Here is an 18,575-nt window from a genome sequence, read left to right as displayed (position 1 = left end):
AGGAATACATAGCTGTATGGGAAGTTCTCCACAATTTACGGATAAAACTACTGTAGTGTAGGCTTATGTCCTTGAGTTGGTGCTTCATTATGGGTGATCTTGGATTGAGGTTGTGCATTTCGCCACTATGGCCTATTAATTGCCTTACCTCCCTAATCTTACTACATTTGCACACACTGTATATAGACTTTTCTATTGTGTTATTGGCTGTACGTTTGTTTATCCCATGTGTAACTCTGTGTAGTTTGTGTCGCACTGCTTTGCTTTATCTTGGCCAGGTCGCAGTTGTAAATGAGAACTTGTTCTCCACTGGCCTACCTGGTTAAATAAAGGTTAAAACATTTTTTGTTTTGGTCACAGGTGTGATTGCCTTTGTGTGAAGAAGGAACTGAAGCTGTGACTGACAGGATGTCTTGGGGTGAGTTCATTGAGCTCCGTGAGCTGAGGCTACATGACCCGATAGAGCTGACCAGCTGCGAGGTGCCTCGCTCACCACCTCGCCTGGAGCGGGCCAATGCTCTGCGGATCAGCACAGGGAAGGTCCCAGAGCTGCTCAGCCGGGTGGGCATCATCAGACTGGTGGGGGATAGCCTGGACCCACTGCTCACAGATAAGAGGGGAAAGGGACATGACTTCCAGCCCTGCAGCCATGCCCAGCCCACCTGGTGTGACCTGTGTGGAGACTTCATCTGGGGACTGTACAAACAGAGCCTGCGCTGTGCCAGTGAGTCTGCCTGCTGCACAGGATTTACTTGTGTGTGAGTGCATGATTATGATTGCATGTATTAGTGGCGGTCGGTGACTTCTAAGATGAGGGAGGAGGATCATTTTTTTAATGAGCATGGCCTTATTTCTATTACAGAGTATTGGATGACTGCCATTCATATTCCATTCACCCAGCTCAATGTAACATCGATTTAGGTTTAGGCTACTACATGATACTAAAATGTTCCCCTGTACCCATCATGAGGTTGCTACAACCTAGCCTATGAATGAACATTTACAACATCTAGCTGATCTAGGGTGTAATCAGAATTGGTGGAATGAAAACACCCCTGATCACATGCAAACACAGTTAACTTTCATAGCAGCCATATAAAAACAGCATGATCACTTTGCTCGTTGTATAAATAATTCCTTCTCGCAACTATCTACGCGCTCTGCTCCTCCCACCTTTTCCCTGCGCTAGTGCACAACACAACAGCTGTCTGTGACCAGGCAAAAAAAACTTTCCAAGCCAAACCTTCATATCATGACCGCTAACCACTACACACAGCCTACGTCATTGTCACGTCATAGTCAACATAGCTACTAGAACTAACGCATTTGTAAACCCGCTACAGTCATACAATACAGTGTACAGTCAGAGAGCAGTTTAGCAGTTACACCGGTGGCCCCAGTGGCAATAAATTTATACGAAAAGCTTACCTTGACTTGGAAGAGTTTCAGTGTTAGCCATAGCCAGCTAGCTAACATAGCATCCCTCTCTGTTTGAGCCAGGTGTTTGAGTAGGCTAAACTAGCTAGCTGCATTTGCTAGCTAAGTGAAAGTAAAAAATATATAACTATCTCACTTGCTTCTCCTTAATTTTGGAAGAAATTAATTTGTTCAAAACCGTTCAACTATTGTGTTTCTCTCTCTCTGAGTCAACTACTCACCATATTTTATGCACTGCAGTGCTAGCTAGCTGTAGCTTATGCTTTCAGTACTGGATTAATTCTCTGATATTTTGATTGGGTGGACAACATGTCAGTTCATGCTGCAAGAGCTCTGATAGGTTGGAGGACGCTCTCCGGGAAGTTGTCATAATTACTTTGTAATTCTATGGAAGGGGGTGAGAACCATGAGCCTCCAAGGTTTTGTATTGAAGTCAATGTACCCAGAGGAGGACAGAAGCTAGCTGTCCTCCGGCAACACCTTGGCGCTACCCTACAGAGTGATGTTGAGGCTACTGTAGACCTTCATTGCAAAACAGTGTGTTTTAATCAATTATATGGTGACGTGAATATATTTAGTATAGTTTTATCTAAAAAGGATAACGTTTTTTAATTGTTGACTATTTTTATGAAATTCACTGAGAAGGATGGTCCTCCCCTTCCTCCTCTGAGGAGCCTCCACTGACATGTATGTATGTGTGAGTGCATGTCGTGATTGTGTAGCACGTGCAATTTACTGTACTCCTCAGCCTTAATCCGCTCGACTCATTAGCTAGCTTTTGAGGTGGCACGATCGGCTAAGACGTTTGAGGGAGGACGGTCACGTGTGTTTATGAGGCAGATGTCCCGAGTTCACACCAGGTATGGACCGAATCAGGAGAAAGTGGTACTCACTAAGCAAGCAACTTGATGTGCTTTACAGTTGCATGTCTGCATACATGTCTGTAGGCCTATACTCTCGGAATAAAGCTACAGAATTGTACTTAAAAGGGTACAAACTCTTGTCAATGTAGTGGTACCCTGTAAGGTACGTCCATTGATTGTACCATTAGTTATAGGTACATAATTGTACCCTTGCAGTTTGTACCTTTTAAAAGAGCCAAAAGGTAAACATACACTTTTTTTTGTGTACCACCACAGTGACAAGGCCATTTGTTCCTTTTAAGTGGCCAAAATGTACCTCTTCTCTATACCAAGTGCCTCATGTGTTCACTTCTCTCCGCCATTCCCACTTCTGACACCAATGTAGCAAATTTGGGGGTAGCCCCGACCAAGTCTTGATCCTGGGTCCAGTAACTGTCAAGCCAACTCCTTAACCATTACGTCAAGAGGTCCGCACTTCTTGACAAGGCCGCTCAGTGTTGGGTTAAAGAGATTCTCCTATACTTTTGTATACTTTTTAGCCAGTAGTTCTGAAATTAGCGCTCACAAGCCAAAATTGGTCCCCGAAAGTTGTATACTTCGTTACCACGTCATTGTCCTCGAGCCTCTGTAGCATGTACAAGATAAAAAAAATTTTTTTAACTATGGGTGTTCAGGAGCTGTGCACATTCTTGGCCTCACCCCACAACCTCATTGCACAATGCTGTGCCGATCTGATCCCACCTCCTACTTTAAACCTCATTGGACATAATTCCACCTGCCAATCAACATTGTCCCTGGAGCTTGGCTGTGGCTAATTCCCGTTGTTGTACAGACTAGTATGACAAGCAAGCGATTGTGATAATATAATTTATACAATGGAAAAGTTATAACCTACTTACAGTATATGTTTGCATCAAATGACCTACACCTTTAAAGTCATTTAATTATTATATATAGGCCAGTATTTGTCTACGTGATGAATAATGATAGCTGGCAACCAACTGCAGTTTTAGATTTATCCCATATCATGGAATACCTGATGTGTGCACATATAAGGACAAACGGTGGACAGACATACAGTGGGGAGAACAAGTATTTGATACACTGCCGATTTTGCAGATTTTCCTACTTAAAAAGCATGTAGAGGTCTGTAATTTTTATCATAGGTACACTTCAACTGTGAGAGACGGAATCTAAAACAAAAATCCCGAAAATCACATTGTATGATTTTTAAGTAATTAATTAGCATTTTATTGCATGACATAAGTATTTGATACATCAGAAAAGCAGAACTTAATATTTGGTACAGAATCGTTTGTTTGCAATTACAGAGATCATACGTTTCCTGTAGTTCTTGACCAGGTTTGCACACACTGCAGCAGGGATTTTGGCCCACTCCTCCATACAGACCTTCTCCAGATCCTTCAGGTTTCGGGGCTGTCGCTGGGCAATACGGACTTTCAGCTCCCTCCAAAGATTTTCTATTGGGTTCAGGTCTGGAGACTGGCTAGGCCACTCCAGGACCTTGAGATACTTCTTACGGAGCCACTCCTTAGTTGCCCTGGCTGTGTGTTTCGGGTCGTTGTCATACTGGAAGACCCAGCCACGACCCATCATCAATGCTCTTACTGAGGGAAGGAGGTTGTTGGCTAAGATCTCGCAATACATGGCCCCATCCATCCTCCCCTCAATACGGTGCAGTCGTCCTGTCCCCTTTGCAGAAAAGCATCCCCAAAGAATGATGTTTCCACCTCCATGCTTCACGGTTGGGATGGTGTTCTTGGGGTTGTACTCATCCTTCTTCTTCCTCCAAACACGGCGAGTGGAGTTTAGACCAAAAAGCTCTATTTTTGAATCATCAGACCACATGACCTTCTCCCATTCCTCCTCTGGATCATCCAGATGGTCATTGGCAAACTTCAGACGGGCCTGGACATGCGCCTGCTTGAGCAGGGGGACCTTGTGTGCGCTGCAGGATTTTAATCCATGACGGCGTAGTGTGTTACTAATGGTTTTCTTTGAGACTGTGGTCCCAGCTCTCTTCAGGTCATTGACCAGGTCCTGCCGTGTAGTTCTGGGCTGATCCCTCACCTTCCTCATGATCATTGATGCCCCACGAGGTGAGATCTTGCATGGAGCCCCAGACCGAGGGTGATTGACCATCATCTTGAACTTCTTCTATTTTCTTCTATTTTCTAATAATTGCGCCAACAGTTGTTGCCTTCTCACCAAGCTGCTTGCCTATTGTCCTGTAGCCCATCCCAGCCTTGTGCAGGTCTACAATTTTATCCCTGATGTCCTTACACAGCTCTCTGGTCTTGGCCATTGTGGAGAGGTTGGAGTCTGTTTGATTGAGTGTGTGGACAGGTGTCTTTTATACAGGTAACGAGTTCAAACAGGTGCAGTTAATACAGGTAATGAGTGGAGAACAGGAGGGCTTCTTAAAGAAAAACTAACAGGTCTGTGAGAGCCGGAATTCTTACTGGTTGGTAGGTGATCAAATACTTATGTCATGCAATAAAATGCAAATGAATTACTTAAAAATCATACAATGTGATTTTCTGGATTTTTGTTTTAGATTCCGTCTCTCACAGTTGAAGTGTACCTATGATAAAAATTACAGACCTCTACATGCTTTGTAAGTAGGAAAACCTGCAAAATCGGCAGTGTATCAAATACTTGTTCTCCCCACTGTATATATGAAACGATTTGATTGGGATGGATGGTTGAAACAACAGAAAGGTCGGGCTACATTTTATTAACTAAAAGGGAAACGGGTGAAAGTTTCCGTATACATTTCTCTAGCGCATAAACTGTGTGTTGTGTCCGTGATTCGCGCCTGGTTAAAACCTTAGAATGTTTTTATATATCGCTCAAAAGACTAAGAAAATACACCAGGGATATAATTTAGGAGGTTCATGTGGTGAGCATAAAGTTTCTGATCAGGTTGACAATTGTCTTCTAATGTATTTGTCTGGCTACAAAGCCATCTTTAGCGCACATAATTTTCTGCTTACTTCAGAGAAATGTAGCTTATTGAAAAAGAGAAATGAAACTACAACCGGCATCTAATAGATCTATTTTTTTAATGTTTTCTAATTTAGGATGCAAGGATTTGATTGATGTATTCTATGTATTTTCCCTTATGAAAATAACTCATGGTAAGGTCTAAGTAGCCAGGCAATCCTACTCGCTTCAGATCGTGCACTCACTACATGACATGAACGAGCACGTATCTTGTGGACTAGATAATGGCAGGTTAGAATGTAACAACTGCAAATGGTTTACTATGCATGTATGAGCCATACACTGACTCGTCGAGTCCAAAACAGGACGTTTAAGAAAATAAAGAGGTTGTTTTCGATACTCCGGAATGTATCTTTAAGATTGCTAAAATATTAATTACAGATCTTTATTGTCACATGCTCTTATGTAAGCATTTTATTAAGACTTTAGAAGTGGCAATGGACATACTCAACCTTTAACTAACATAACCACAGCTCACTTAAACTGGTACAAAACTTCAACTCACGGGTGGCCAAAAACAACTAACTGAATGTTATGCCCCCACTAAGCTTATGATCGTACCTTTATTTCCAAATATTATGTAAAAAATTTTACCATTATACTAGATTATCTGCACATTTACCCTAAAAGGTACCAAACAGTACCATGTGAGATCCAATGTATACCTCTGAAGGTATATAATGTGTATTTTGATATTTGTGTAATGCAGGGAACAACCCTAACCGTATCCTTTTTTCTGAAAGTGTATGTGTGTGAGTGTTGTAAGGTTTAACTAGGGCTATGAGAATGTCTTTCAAGGTATTATATAGCCTGTTTGTGCATAGGCCATATTTGTGTTTGTTTATGTATGTGCCAGGCTGTATAGCTTTGGTTCATTGTTTCTCAGCTGAACTAAATGGGCTTTTTGTGAGACTGGCTCCATTCACAGGACACAGTATTCATTAGACCTGAATAGGCTTTAGAGTCATTGCAAATAGGTACATTACCATTTCCAGCAGCAAAGAACCAGCTGAGAACCAAACCGCTTGCCTGGAAATCCCAGACCCAGTTTTAGCTCTGTGGTATTTGTCAAAACAAGACTCCCAGATTCAATCAGCAGTTGGCGGCAGTCTATTTATGAGGACGTTGAGATGGTTCTAGTGGTTTGTTGTCTTTTTGTATAGGTGCTGTCGGTTTGTTGGTATCCTGCACCGCTTTCCTCTTGCATAGTCTTCAAAGTTTCACTATGAGCTTCCTTTCCTCTGGCCATACAGGGATCTAACTAGAGCTAAGCTGTAAGAGCCCTTGGGCAACAACTCACACCTGCAGTTGGCTATATGACACCAATTACATTCAGGCAGGATGTCAATGCTTCACTACCAGGCATTTCATCACAACCAGTCCTCCATCCTTTGTATTGTAATGTGTGACCATTAGATTTGTGGGGAGATAAATGTCTGAAGCGTATCGGAATATGCTGGTAAAATCTCTCCTTTACATGAATCTCCTTACATTAATATACAGCTGTTTTATTTGTACAATAATCACTCTACGTTCTAGCAATACTTTTCTAATAATGTCCTGTTTGTGACCAAATTGAAGTCAAATATGTCAGTGACAAGTTTTGTTCTCTGACAAACATGTAATGACTCACTCTGGCCAGTGGAGGACAGCAGACAATTTAGAAATCCAAAGCTGGAGGGATGGAACGGGAGGGATGACCCAAAACTACGAAATGGAGGTTTCTGAGCCAGTGGGTGACACTTTTTTTAATAGTCAATCTTTCCTTACATCTGTGTGTCATCATGGCTGATCGTAGACCGTGGCCTTACAAAATGTAGACCCTGGTGGACGAGGCCCAGCTTTAATTGCAACCCATGATCTATTCTATTAAATCCTGTTTTTCATTCACCTCTCTTTTCTCACAGATTGCAGATTCACGTGTCACTACAGATGTCGAGCTCGTATCCAATTAGATTGCCGTTTGGATGGTAGCTCCATAGTTGAACAAACATGTGTTATGGAACACACTATGGAGACCGATACAAATGTGGTAAGAACCTCATGATCTGATACAGACTGTATATGCATGTCATTATGTGTTCTCTGTACTCAAACCCTCATTCACCGGCCATTTTATTTCACCTTTATTTAACTAGGCAAGTCAGTTAAGAACAAATTCTTATTTACAATGACGGCCTAAAAAAAATATAAAAAAATAATTCACCGGCCATGTCATGTGTCATGACCACTATCTATCTTCTAGGCCACACTGTGGTGACATGGTGTCTACATACTCACTTGTAAACACGCCTCTTCCTTTCTATCCCATCCCCCTGGAAATAATGCATTAGGTCCTTTCAGTTCAGGTCCTCTCTCACCATTTCCTTTAGATACAGTAGCATGGGCATCACTTTTAGTTGTTCTTGTTGGATCTACACTACCCTCCGTATTTATTTGGACAGTGATGCTAAAATGAGTACATTTGTCCCTATTCTCCAGCATTTAGGATTTGTGATCAAATGTTGTGTATGAGACAGTACAGAATATCACCTTTTATTTGAGGGTATGTTTTATTGTTAAAGCACTTTATCTTGTCCACCCATTTTGAAAAAGTTCATTTTTCATAAGTTTTTGGACAAATTCCCATATAGTGTATTAAAGTAGTCAAAAGTTTAGTATTTGGCCCCATATTTCTAGCACACAATGACTACATCAAGATTGTGCAATTGCAGTTTGTTTTGATTGTGTTTCGGATTATGTTTTGCCCAATAGGAACTGAATGGTGAATAATGTATTGTGTCATTTTGGAGTCACTTTTATTGTAAATAAGAGTAGATGTTCCTGAACACTTCTACATTAATGTGAATGCTGCCATGATTATGGCTAATGAATGAATCTTGAATAATGATGAGTAAGAAAGTTGGAGGCATAAAGATCATACCCCCCAAAAAATGCTAACCTCCCCTTTTATTGGTACTGGTGAGAAGTTAGCATGTGTTGTGGGTATGATTTTATGCCTCGGTAACTTTCTCACTTATCATTGTTCATGATTATCTGTAATCATGGTAGCATCCATATTAATGCAGGAGTGTTCAGAAAAGATATTCTATTCTTGTTTACAGTAAAAGTGACTCCAAATTACACAATATAAAATCTACCAGTCATTTCTATTGGGCACAATGTAATCTGAAACACAACCAAGACAAACTGCAAATGCATCCAATAAATTTGTAAAGTCAAAACCTTGATGTAGTCATTGCGTGCTAAGAATATGGGACCAAATACTAAACATTTGACTACTTTACTACACATTTAAGTGTATTTCTCCAAATACACCTTACAGATATCTATGAAAATACCCTCAAATAGAAGTTGACGTTCTTTACTGTCTGTCGCCTCATATGAAACATTTGATCTCAAATCCAAAAATGCTGGAGTATAGAGCCAAATAAAAAGTGTTAGCAACACGGTCCAATGAAATACATAGGGTAGTGTATATATTTTTCTCTAAAGTGGTGCGGTTCTTTGTAAACCCCTGAGCCTACATGTCTACTTATGTCATGCATTTGCCATGTGAATATTCTAAACTCTGTTATCATATGAGTACTCTACGCTCTGTTAACATGTGAATCGTCACATGATTTTCATCTTCTCAAATCGCCTTATTGTTGGCAGACAGGGTAGGGAGTGGTATGATGTCATTAGGGAGTTGGAATTTCCCCTCAGCGCCCAATCATAGCCTGTTGCGCTGGTTTTGTGTATTTTCTAATCTCAACCGCCTGGGTGGAGCCTCTGCGGGCCGGGGGAGGGAAGGTAGGGGCTAGAAGGGATACAGTTTTTGTCAAATTTACGTCAAAAGTTGTTGTTTTTAGCTAACCCAATAACCCAACCCATTTTCCAACCTTAACCTAATTATCCTAACCTGCTGCGTAAATTATCATAACCTGCTGCGTAAATTGTCCTAGCCTGCTACGAAAAGTGAAATTTGACAAAAACTGTATCCCATCTAGTCAAAACCAGGAGAGCGATGGAAACGCGGGGGCTGGTCCATCATCCAGTTCTCAGCTAGTTGTGAGAAGCCAAAACGTGGCCAGATTGAACAGGAAACCGACAGAAACGCGCTTTAGAACAACATTGTCGAAGTTTACAGAGATATACTAACTATACTAGCAGTCCGTATTACTTTACACTCTATCTGTTTTAACGTTTCTGTAGTTACACGTTGATTGCAGTGGGATACTACAATTGTAGATAGAACTTGTCTTATTAAACAGGAAACGACACCTATCAGCGCTCATATCCAAGCCGAATTAGATAACTACCTGACACATTTTGGCGAATTCTAAACACAACATCGCTCTAGACGGTTGGTTACATTGTAACAGTTTGATAATGACAGACACGGTCAGCGGTTCGGATAAAAGCCTGTCCTTCGAGAAGACGTGGGGCAGCTCGACTAGCAGCGGATACTACAGTGGGGACTCCGATTCAGAGTTCGAGCAGTACTTCACTGCTCGCACATCATTCCTTCACAAACCCAAGAAGGAGAAGGTGAGAGGAGAACAATTTGTCAAGCAGTTGAATAAGAGTTATTGAATAAGATGTTGGCTATTCATTCCTTCGCCTTCACTGATGTTCATGCATAATAGGTTAGACTATCTTGTGTGTAGCTTCCTTTATATTATACGTTCTAGTAGTTATGACGTGATATAGGCATAAACTAGAGTATTTCAAATAACATATCCACGAAAATTGTCATCTGAAGTTGTCATATTTGATGTAGTAGTAACTATGATGACCACTCGTATTAAAACGTTAATTGGAATCTACTGTTTCTCTCATATTACAATGATGACTCATACATCCCGATGCTGAGAACCGCTCAAGAGTTTAGTGACACACCCACGATAACCCCTCAAGTTTCACAACTCACACAAGTCATCTTCTCTGGACCATTCAGAAACAAATTACTTCACTCACATTGCTTCACACTTGCAAAACTTGCACACACAAGCCTGCACAGACATCTCTGGAGGGTTTGAATGAGTAGCCTACTAGACATAAGGGGAATGACAACATTTGATTATGTTTCATTAACTCATATTTCTACAGCATCTTGAATGAATACATTAGATAATGTTATACACAGTTGAGTAAAAACGGTAATAACAGCACAGTAAAAAATGGGTGACTCCTTAGTTGACTGTTCTGGCTTCCATTTTGTGATTGCCTATTTACTAGTTGCAGGACATTAGATGCTCTGGAACGTTGGCGAATACTACGTTTTTCAAACCTCCCGCTTTGGGCTGGATGTGTCAATGTGTAGTTCATACATGCATAATCTATGAGCAGAATAATTCTTGTTTAACCTCAATTAGCCACGAAATCCCAGTTTGAAAGCAATTGTTTTTCTGGAAGCTGTGCTCAGTGGTATGAGTTCAGTTAAACCTAAAGGGGGTGTGGAAGGATGCATAATACACGCTATTAAGTCACAACATGGCTGATATCCATAGGCGTGTGGAGTTTCGAGTTTGGGGAAGAATCAAAAAAAAAAAAATATTGCACCTTTTTATAATGCATTGCATTTGCAGACTAACAGAGGTGGGACCAAGTCACTATTATTCCAATCACAAGCAAGTATCAAGTCACAAGGTCCGAGTCTCGAGTCAAGTCCAAGTTGTGCATTCTAAGAGCAAGTCTAGTCGCATGTTTTTTCAAGTTAAGTAAAATCTATACATACAATGACTTGTTCAACTACAAACAACCCCTTTCATTATTTTGTCTACAACACATTTTGATGATGCCATTGTAAAATAGGGACCTTGTAGCAGTGGTAAGGGCATGACATCAGCAGACGACAAGGCAGGTTGATGTGCTCAGTGTAGATTTATTTACTGGTCTTTGTGATTCAATGTTGAAGTTGCCATATCATATAACATTTACCAAATGTACACGGGCAATTGGCCAAAAGAAATAGCCTTTTTATTAAGCTTAACATGTCCTATCTGAATGGACACAGGTAGATGGCAAGACTAAACAGCCTCCCCTTGAGAAACCAAATGAAATCTGTCTAACAGGACCTCAAACTGGTACATGTAAGCACTCGGCCCCACCCAGGACCATACGATTACCCAATTGGCAATTACAACCAACAGGGGTCGCACAAGGTGCTTAAAGTACTTGAATTTGGCGCTCTGAAATTCAACTACTGGAATACCTTGAAAGTCTGACATTTTCTCAAGTTGGTACTTCAAAAGAGAGGAGAACAGAAAATGATCAAATATGTTAATATGAAAAATACTTGAAAAATGTATTGGTCATGCAAATTAATTTCCAGGCAGACTACCGAGTTTTATTTCCTCACGTGTCTCACGCTCTGGTTGCCAGGCTAGCTCGCTCATTCCACCCACACTGCCACTCAGTCATGCAGGTACAGAACTGACTGATTAGGCGCCACTGATTAGGCGCCGCCAAATGTCACATCGATAGCTAAAATGCTGGGCAAATGTAGATCCAATACTGCCTGGCAGCATATTGATGTTTATGAATGGGTTTTGCCAGACCCAACCGGGTATGTAGTAGAGGGTAAACGCTGTTTGCGCACCTTTTTATTTGATTAATTATATTTTACCCACTTATTATTGCGTTCCCAGCGTTGATCAACACTGTGAAGGCTTCTTGATCGGAGTTCTAATCGTGCCTACTTCTGCGAACAAGTGGAAGCATGAATGATTCATGTATGCTTGTTATGTCCGCCTGCTCCCCTGGATTTGCCTTTCTTTTTTTTCACGGGGTTGTGGTGATATACTGCCATCCGGTGGCAACTAGAAACAATTGCATAATATGAACTATTACAAATTGACGGTCCTTGAAAATAAATATTAGTGCTTGGGAAAAGTACTTAAGTCCCTGAATTTTGCAACTGTCTGTACGAACCCTGAACCAATAAACTGGTTCTACAATGTAAAAGGCAATTTCCACATCCATTGTTACATTGGTACATACATTTGTCTTAATTACACTTAATGATATTTCATCACCATTCGTACATGGAACAATCATTTTCTCTTATTCAACGTACTGACTCAAAAGCGTGGCGTGTAAGCCACATAGCCCATTTCTGTGCATACTGAAGCTTGCAAGCTCCTAATACGCACAACCAGACAGAGACATTGGACACAGACACACGGAACTCCGACATAACCCGGGAAATATGAACAATGCAAACCATACATTGAATTAAACAAACAGTACTTCTACCTTGTGAGTCTTGAACGTTTATGTGCACAATAAATATCGCGCCCACTCCGAGGTTAAGAAATGGTAGGCTAAATGAAAATGTATCTTATCAAACATGAAAAAGAAATGTCTAAGTGTTGAAATAACGTTACAGGGATGGAATGATGAAACGTTAGCAATTATTGTAGGGTTAGATGGAATATAGATTTACCACATGTGCATTTAAATGTGTGAAAGAAAGCAACAGAAAGCATTTCAACAAGAGAACAAGCTCTCTCCACTGTCGGGAGTATGGCGAGTACAAGTGGAGAGACACGGGGGTTTTCGCCACAGTAATAATAATCTTTTTAAAACAAATTCCAAATGCAAACCTCATCAGTAAATTATAAATTTCAAGCAATTTTGACATACCAAAAGACCAGTAAGCCTATGCTAATTTTCCTTGATGCCCCATTGCCGGTGTGCTTGCTAAGTAAACAGTTAATATTCTTGATCTCCACTGTTATTTGGAGCTGCATATTTACTTATTATGGCAATCCACTCTCCCTAGAATTTTACATTTGCGCTGCACCCGATCCTATAGCTGTAAAGAAAATCAGCAAACTGTTCGTTAGCTCAACCGACCTGTGTTGATTGTAGGTTTGCTGGTCCAATCAGAGGGCCGAGTGTACGTTTCACTAGTTGTTGCAAGGCACGATGTTGCGGCTACTGTCGCTGGCTGCGTGGAGAGTAATACAACGGACTCGGCGCCACAAAATTAGTGACAAAACGTTACAAAACATGGCCAGATAATTTAAAGTCAAGTCTCAAGTTATTTTATTTTCTATCAAGTTGAGTTTCAAGTCATCAAGTTTGTAACTTAAGTCATGTGACTCAAGTCCACAACTCTGCAGACTAATGTAAAAGAGGCTAATATTCCTGTGACGAATAGATTGTATAGTCATAATTTAGGCTAATAATATAACTCAATCACTGTTAGCAAAACAGACAGTACTGAATAATGCACAGTACTGAGTGTGTAGTGACAGAGTAGGCCTAATCCTTTCTTTTCTCTGGAAAAATGTGGCCTTTTATAATCAAATTACTTATCCCCCAAAAACTTTCCAGTGGTACTGATCCAATGATAAAGCCAGTGAATATGTGCGCACTCACCGGGAATATGGGGATGTTCTCCACGGGTGCCAATAAGATAGGCGACTGTTCGCTCCATTGGGAGTTGAGAATAGACTAGAGACAGATCAATCTTTTCTTTGTCTTTTCCGCAATAGCCATTCGCGTTCTAAAGTATGTTTTTCCTACAATTGTTTTTTGAAATATTGCGATAGGCCTATTTAACTGCTTTTCACTAACCGATGCAACTCAACAGTCAGCTATCTGGTAGTCTATTCGCCGCGCGCTGACCAAATTGCGCGCTTCAAACAATCCACAGCACATTTTTAAAAGAAGCTAACGATCCTCTCTGGCCAAATCATGCTCTCTGGTGTAGTGTTTTGAATGATTTGTATTTATTTATGTATAGGCATGAGTAATTATAAAGCATTAAATTTACTTTAGGGGGAAGCTTTTGATTGTCCAATTATTTCTCCTCCACCAAACTTTACAGTTGGCACTATGCATTCAGGCAGGTAGCGTTCTACTGGCATTCACCACTTCGTGGCTGAGCCATTGTTGCTCCTAGACGTTTCCACTTCACAATAACGGCACTTACAGTTGACCAGGGCAGCTTTATCAGGGCAGAAATTTGCCGAACTGACTTGTTGGAAAGGTGGCATCCCATCACGGTGCCACATTGAAAGTCACTGAGTTCTTCAGTAAGGCCATTCTACTGCCAATGTTTGTCTATGGAGATTGCATGGCTGTGTGCTCGATTTTATACACCTGTTAGTAACGGGTGTAGCTGAAATAGCCGAATCCACTAATTTGAAGGGCTGTCCACATACTTTGTATATAGTGTATAATATGAACGGTCTGGCACTGTTTCTGCTCTCTGAGAGAAAGGTGTTCAGGCTGGCAGCTTCTCTCTCTGAAGTGATGCTCTGTATGGTTCTAAAGTCAGCCAACCAGTATGCTAAACAGCTGTGGCATTTTAATCGGGATGGTAATTATTTTAGCCCACTTTCACATTTTTGGGCTTGCGCATACCCAACTGATGTGCCTGGCTGTGCTGCGCCATTTTCCCTCGAATGTCCCCTACATGGGCCAGCCCCCTAGCAAGTTCAACCATATGAGTGACAGCTAGCAAGAGGCATATCATGCACACACAGCAGAGAAAGAGCGATGACGTGGTGCACATACAGTATCTGCACGTGACGTAGTACGCAATTTTCGGGGACCACTTTTGGTCTGTGAGCACTACTTTCAGAACTACGGACTAAAAAGTATACAAAAGTACAGGAGAATCTCTTTAACACCCTTTCTATCTGCATTGGGATTCAGGTTATTGATCTGATTTTGCACAACTTAACATTGATTTATGTAGTTGTGGGTAGAATGAGAGTTTGAGACTTTGTCCCAGAGGACAGATCATGTTGGTGCTGATGCTAATGCCTGCCAGGAGGATTTATGAGTATTGATCTATGGATCCTTCCCCCCCACGACAAGCATTTCGCTAAACTCGCAATAACATCTGCTAACCATGTGTATGTGACCAATAAAATTGGATTTGATTTGAAAAGCAGCTACTGTCAACAGGACAATTTTGGGCTAGCTGGTCCTCTAATTGATACAGGAAGAAGAGTTATGTGCATCACATGTCTTGAATGACATTCTCACACAGGAAGCGAGGACAGACCATTAGACACAGGAAGCGCATAGTTGTGGTGGTTACTGTGTCCATAGGAGACATTTAAATATCTTGTAGATGCTGGAGGCTAAATGTGAATTGCTAAAAGATGACTGAGATTATGTGAGGATTAGGCAGCTGACTCCACAGGATATGCCTGTAAAACAGAGGAAGGCTTTGTGTCTGACTCTCGGGGGGGGGGGGGTGTTGCCTGAGGGGGGCAGCTATTTTTACATGAACACAGCTTTAAGGAATGCAATCCAAAGCCTTTGCAGACATTACAAACAGCTGCAAGTTCCTCTACAGAGATAGGAGGAATTGAGGAACTGGGATTGGTCAGTGCTGACATCATTGTGGTCCACTGCTTCCCTATCATAGGCTATGGCTACGTTGACAGGAAGTTTGGAATCTGATGCAACCAGCGATAACTTTGTGAAAGAAGGGGTGGAGCTTACAGGAAGTTAGCACTGTGAAGCATAGGCTGCTACAGTCTGCAAAATAATATAAGTAATTTATTTTTTAGCACATTTATTATATAAGCAACAAGTAGGAATGCTGTTTCTCATTCAAGACAATTTTGATTTACACCAGTCTAGTGCTTCCTTTTCTCACCAAACCCAATCTAGTCCTCTGCTCTATTGAACTCTGACCCCTGTGAACCTGACTCCCCAAGACTCCTGATATCTAATTTCCCCTCTGTGACCCAAAATGTTGTGGATTGTTTATTTAGATAGGCCCACATCACACATTTCTAACGTCATAATTTGACATGCAAAACGTTCAACCTTGGCTCTCTGCTGACACACGGTGGTAGAACACCAATGTTTCCCTTTTTTGTCTTGCACTGTCAGCTTAAGAAGACGAATGAGTAAACAATGAGTGGCTAATTGAAATATTGGCTCCCTTCTCTCTGGTCAGGATGAACAGGTTGAATGGGGGAAGCAGCAGGATCTGTCAGTCACAGAGATCCAGCAGAAGGTGAAGGAGTACAATGCTCAAATCAACAGCAACTTGTTCATGAACCTGGTGAGTAGTAACAATTGCTCTTATACCATTGTAGTAACATTGCAATTACTCTAACACTGTCTGCATTACCATGTTGTTATTGTTCAACTCCATAACTGCACAATTCAACATGTTGAATTGTGTTAATGTGAATACGTTTTGTGAGTATGAATTCCTAAATGTTTTCATTCTTTTCAACAGAACAAAGATGGCTCCTACACTGGCTTCATAAAGGTCCAGTTCAAGCTGCTACGACCCGTGTCAGTTCCCCCACCAAGAAAGGGTACTGCAACACAGGATGGTGCAGGCAAGAAGACTGGGGGAGTTAAGCGTCGCACCTCTTTTTACCTGCCCAAGGATACGTCCAAACACCTACATATCAGCTCCCGCACATGTGCTCGTGAGGTCATCGAAGCCTTGTTGAAGAAGTTCACCGTGGTGGACAACCCTGGAAAGTTTGCTTTGTTTGAGCGCACAAAGCGCCATGACCAAGGTAAGCCCGCCTCTGTAACCTCTTGTCTGTGGTTTTGCAGCAGCACGACTTATCTTTTTCTGCACTGACATCTCATTGATAAATATTAAGAGGTGCCATACTGTTGTTTTAATTCCAGTGTCTCCCTTCCTCTTCCTGTATTTCAGTATTCCTGCGTAAGCTGCCTGACGACGAGCGTCCACTCCACCTGCGTCTGTGTGCTGGACCCAATGACAAAGCCCTCAGTTTGGTCTTGAAAGAGAATGAGACTGGAGAGGTCAACGTGAGTGAGCGTTCATCGTGCATTCATTCTCAAACCAACATGGTCATTTCACATTGTGCAGCTTACACTAATGTTCCATCTCCCTCCTCTCTCTGTCCAGTGGGATGCCTTCTCTATGCCAGAGCTCAAGAACTTTGTTCGCATGTTACAGCGTGAGGAGGAGGAGCATGTCAAGCAGATAGTGCAGCGCTACGCACTAGCCCGCACCAGGATGCAGGAGGCCCAAGCTGCTAGTCCCACCCCTGGTGGTTCCACCCCTGGCTGAGAAACTGCTTCCCTACGGGACTACCTGCACCTCTGACTGACAATCATCAGAAGATGACCAGTCACTGCATCCAAAGATCCCAGAGAACACAACTCGACACCTCCCTCAAAGGAGGAGAATGAAAGAGCGAATGAGAGCGAGCGGGCGCATGAGAGCGAGCGGCAAGCGCGTGTGAGTGTGAGAGAATCAGAAGTGCCATACAACTGGAGAGAGTCTGTTGTGCCTGAGAGAGAATGAGAGTTGAGAGAGAGTATGTGAAACTGTGGCTGATGAGAGACTGGCTTTGTCCAGTACTTCCTCTCATTATGGAGGTGCCATTTGACTATCCTGGGTAAGCTACCTGACTCGTAATGTTCATCACCTGTTATTCTTGCTGGCAGCGGGGTCCATAGATTCTATTATTTATAGCTTTTGGGTAACAAATCAATAGGCCTGTTTCTCTCCCTTACTGCCAAGCAATACAAGGGAAGTCAACCTATTAGCTCAGACAAATGTTGAACAAATTCAGATACCGTCTGCTTCAGTATCTCCAGGCCTTAATGCTAGTCAGAATAATAAGTGGGCCAGGTACTCCAGGTTTCCATTTGACCCCAATGTCTGCCATATACCTCCTGCACATCCATACTATGATGGATGTTACTCTTTTTTGCTTTCCCTTTATGAGGCTGAGTGGGAGTGCCCCGTGTGTTGGGAGCACTGTGATTGTCAATTGAGAGGACAATCCCCAGGTCGATTTAATTGATAGGGGAATTGTCCTGAAACTTTGAACACTGAACAGGAAGCTGTTGCTTTTTATGGAATGTTTGTATTGTCTATATTTGTATGTTCTTTGTGATGTTCTAAAACTCTGTTAAAACAACAAAATAATACAACTGAGAATTTGTTTCATATTATCAGCATATGTCTATATCTCTTGAAATAATAATTTGACTGTCCTTGACTATCCCCTTTTCAATTTCAACATTTTTATGTTACATATGTCCAGTGTCAAATATTTGTTTAAATAATAATAGATTTGCACTGTCAACATTAAACAAGTTCCTTCACAAAAGTATGTCTCTTGATAGTGGGGGTATGCTATTGGGATGATATTCATTAGCTAAACAATGATATTTATGGGAATTATTTCCCCACTTGGCAGTTATGGATGGGGAGTGAATGACTTGGGCAGGAGCTGAGTACCAGCATCTAAAATATTCTACTACTTGAGCTCCTGTTCC

At 41.6% G+C, this 18,575-nt stretch overlaps 1 protein-coding gene across 2 annotated transcripts; it reads left to right on the top strand.

Moving 5' to 3' along the window:
* The first annotated feature begins 393 nt into the window (after positions 1–393).
* LOC139535497 (ras association domain-containing protein 1-like) lies at positions 394–18,406 on the top strand. Of its 2 annotated transcripts, XM_071334940.1 has the most exons (6): positions 394–724; positions 7,235–7,359; positions 16,249–16,356; positions 16,537–16,828; positions 16,975–17,090; positions 17,191–18,400. In XM_071334940.1, exons 1-6 carry the CDS (start codon positions 409–411, stop codon positions 17,353–17,355), a joined length of 1,122 nt encoding a protein of 373 aa, XP_071191041.1. In that variant the 5' UTR covers positions 394–408; the 3' UTR covers positions 17,356–18,400. The 2 variants fall into 2 exon arrangements, with proteins under 2 accessions (XP_071191041.1, XP_071191040.1); XM_071334939.1 differs by lacking the exons at positions 394–724; positions 7,235–7,359 and adding an exon at positions 9,075–9,860 and having other exon boundaries at positions 17,191–18,406.
* The last annotated feature ends 169 nt before the right edge of the window (positions 18,407–18,575 follow it).

Source organism: Salvelinus alpinus, chromosome 12 (assembly GCF_045679555.1).
Source record: "Salvelinus alpinus chromosome 12, SLU_Salpinus.1, whole genome shotgun sequence".
Classification (NCBI taxonomy): domain Eukaryota; kingdom Metazoa; phylum Chordata; class Actinopteri; order Salmoniformes; family Salmonidae; genus Salvelinus; species Salvelinus alpinus.
Note: the sequence above shows the minus strand (reverse complement) of the source record. Positions and strands in the feature narration are given on the sequence as shown.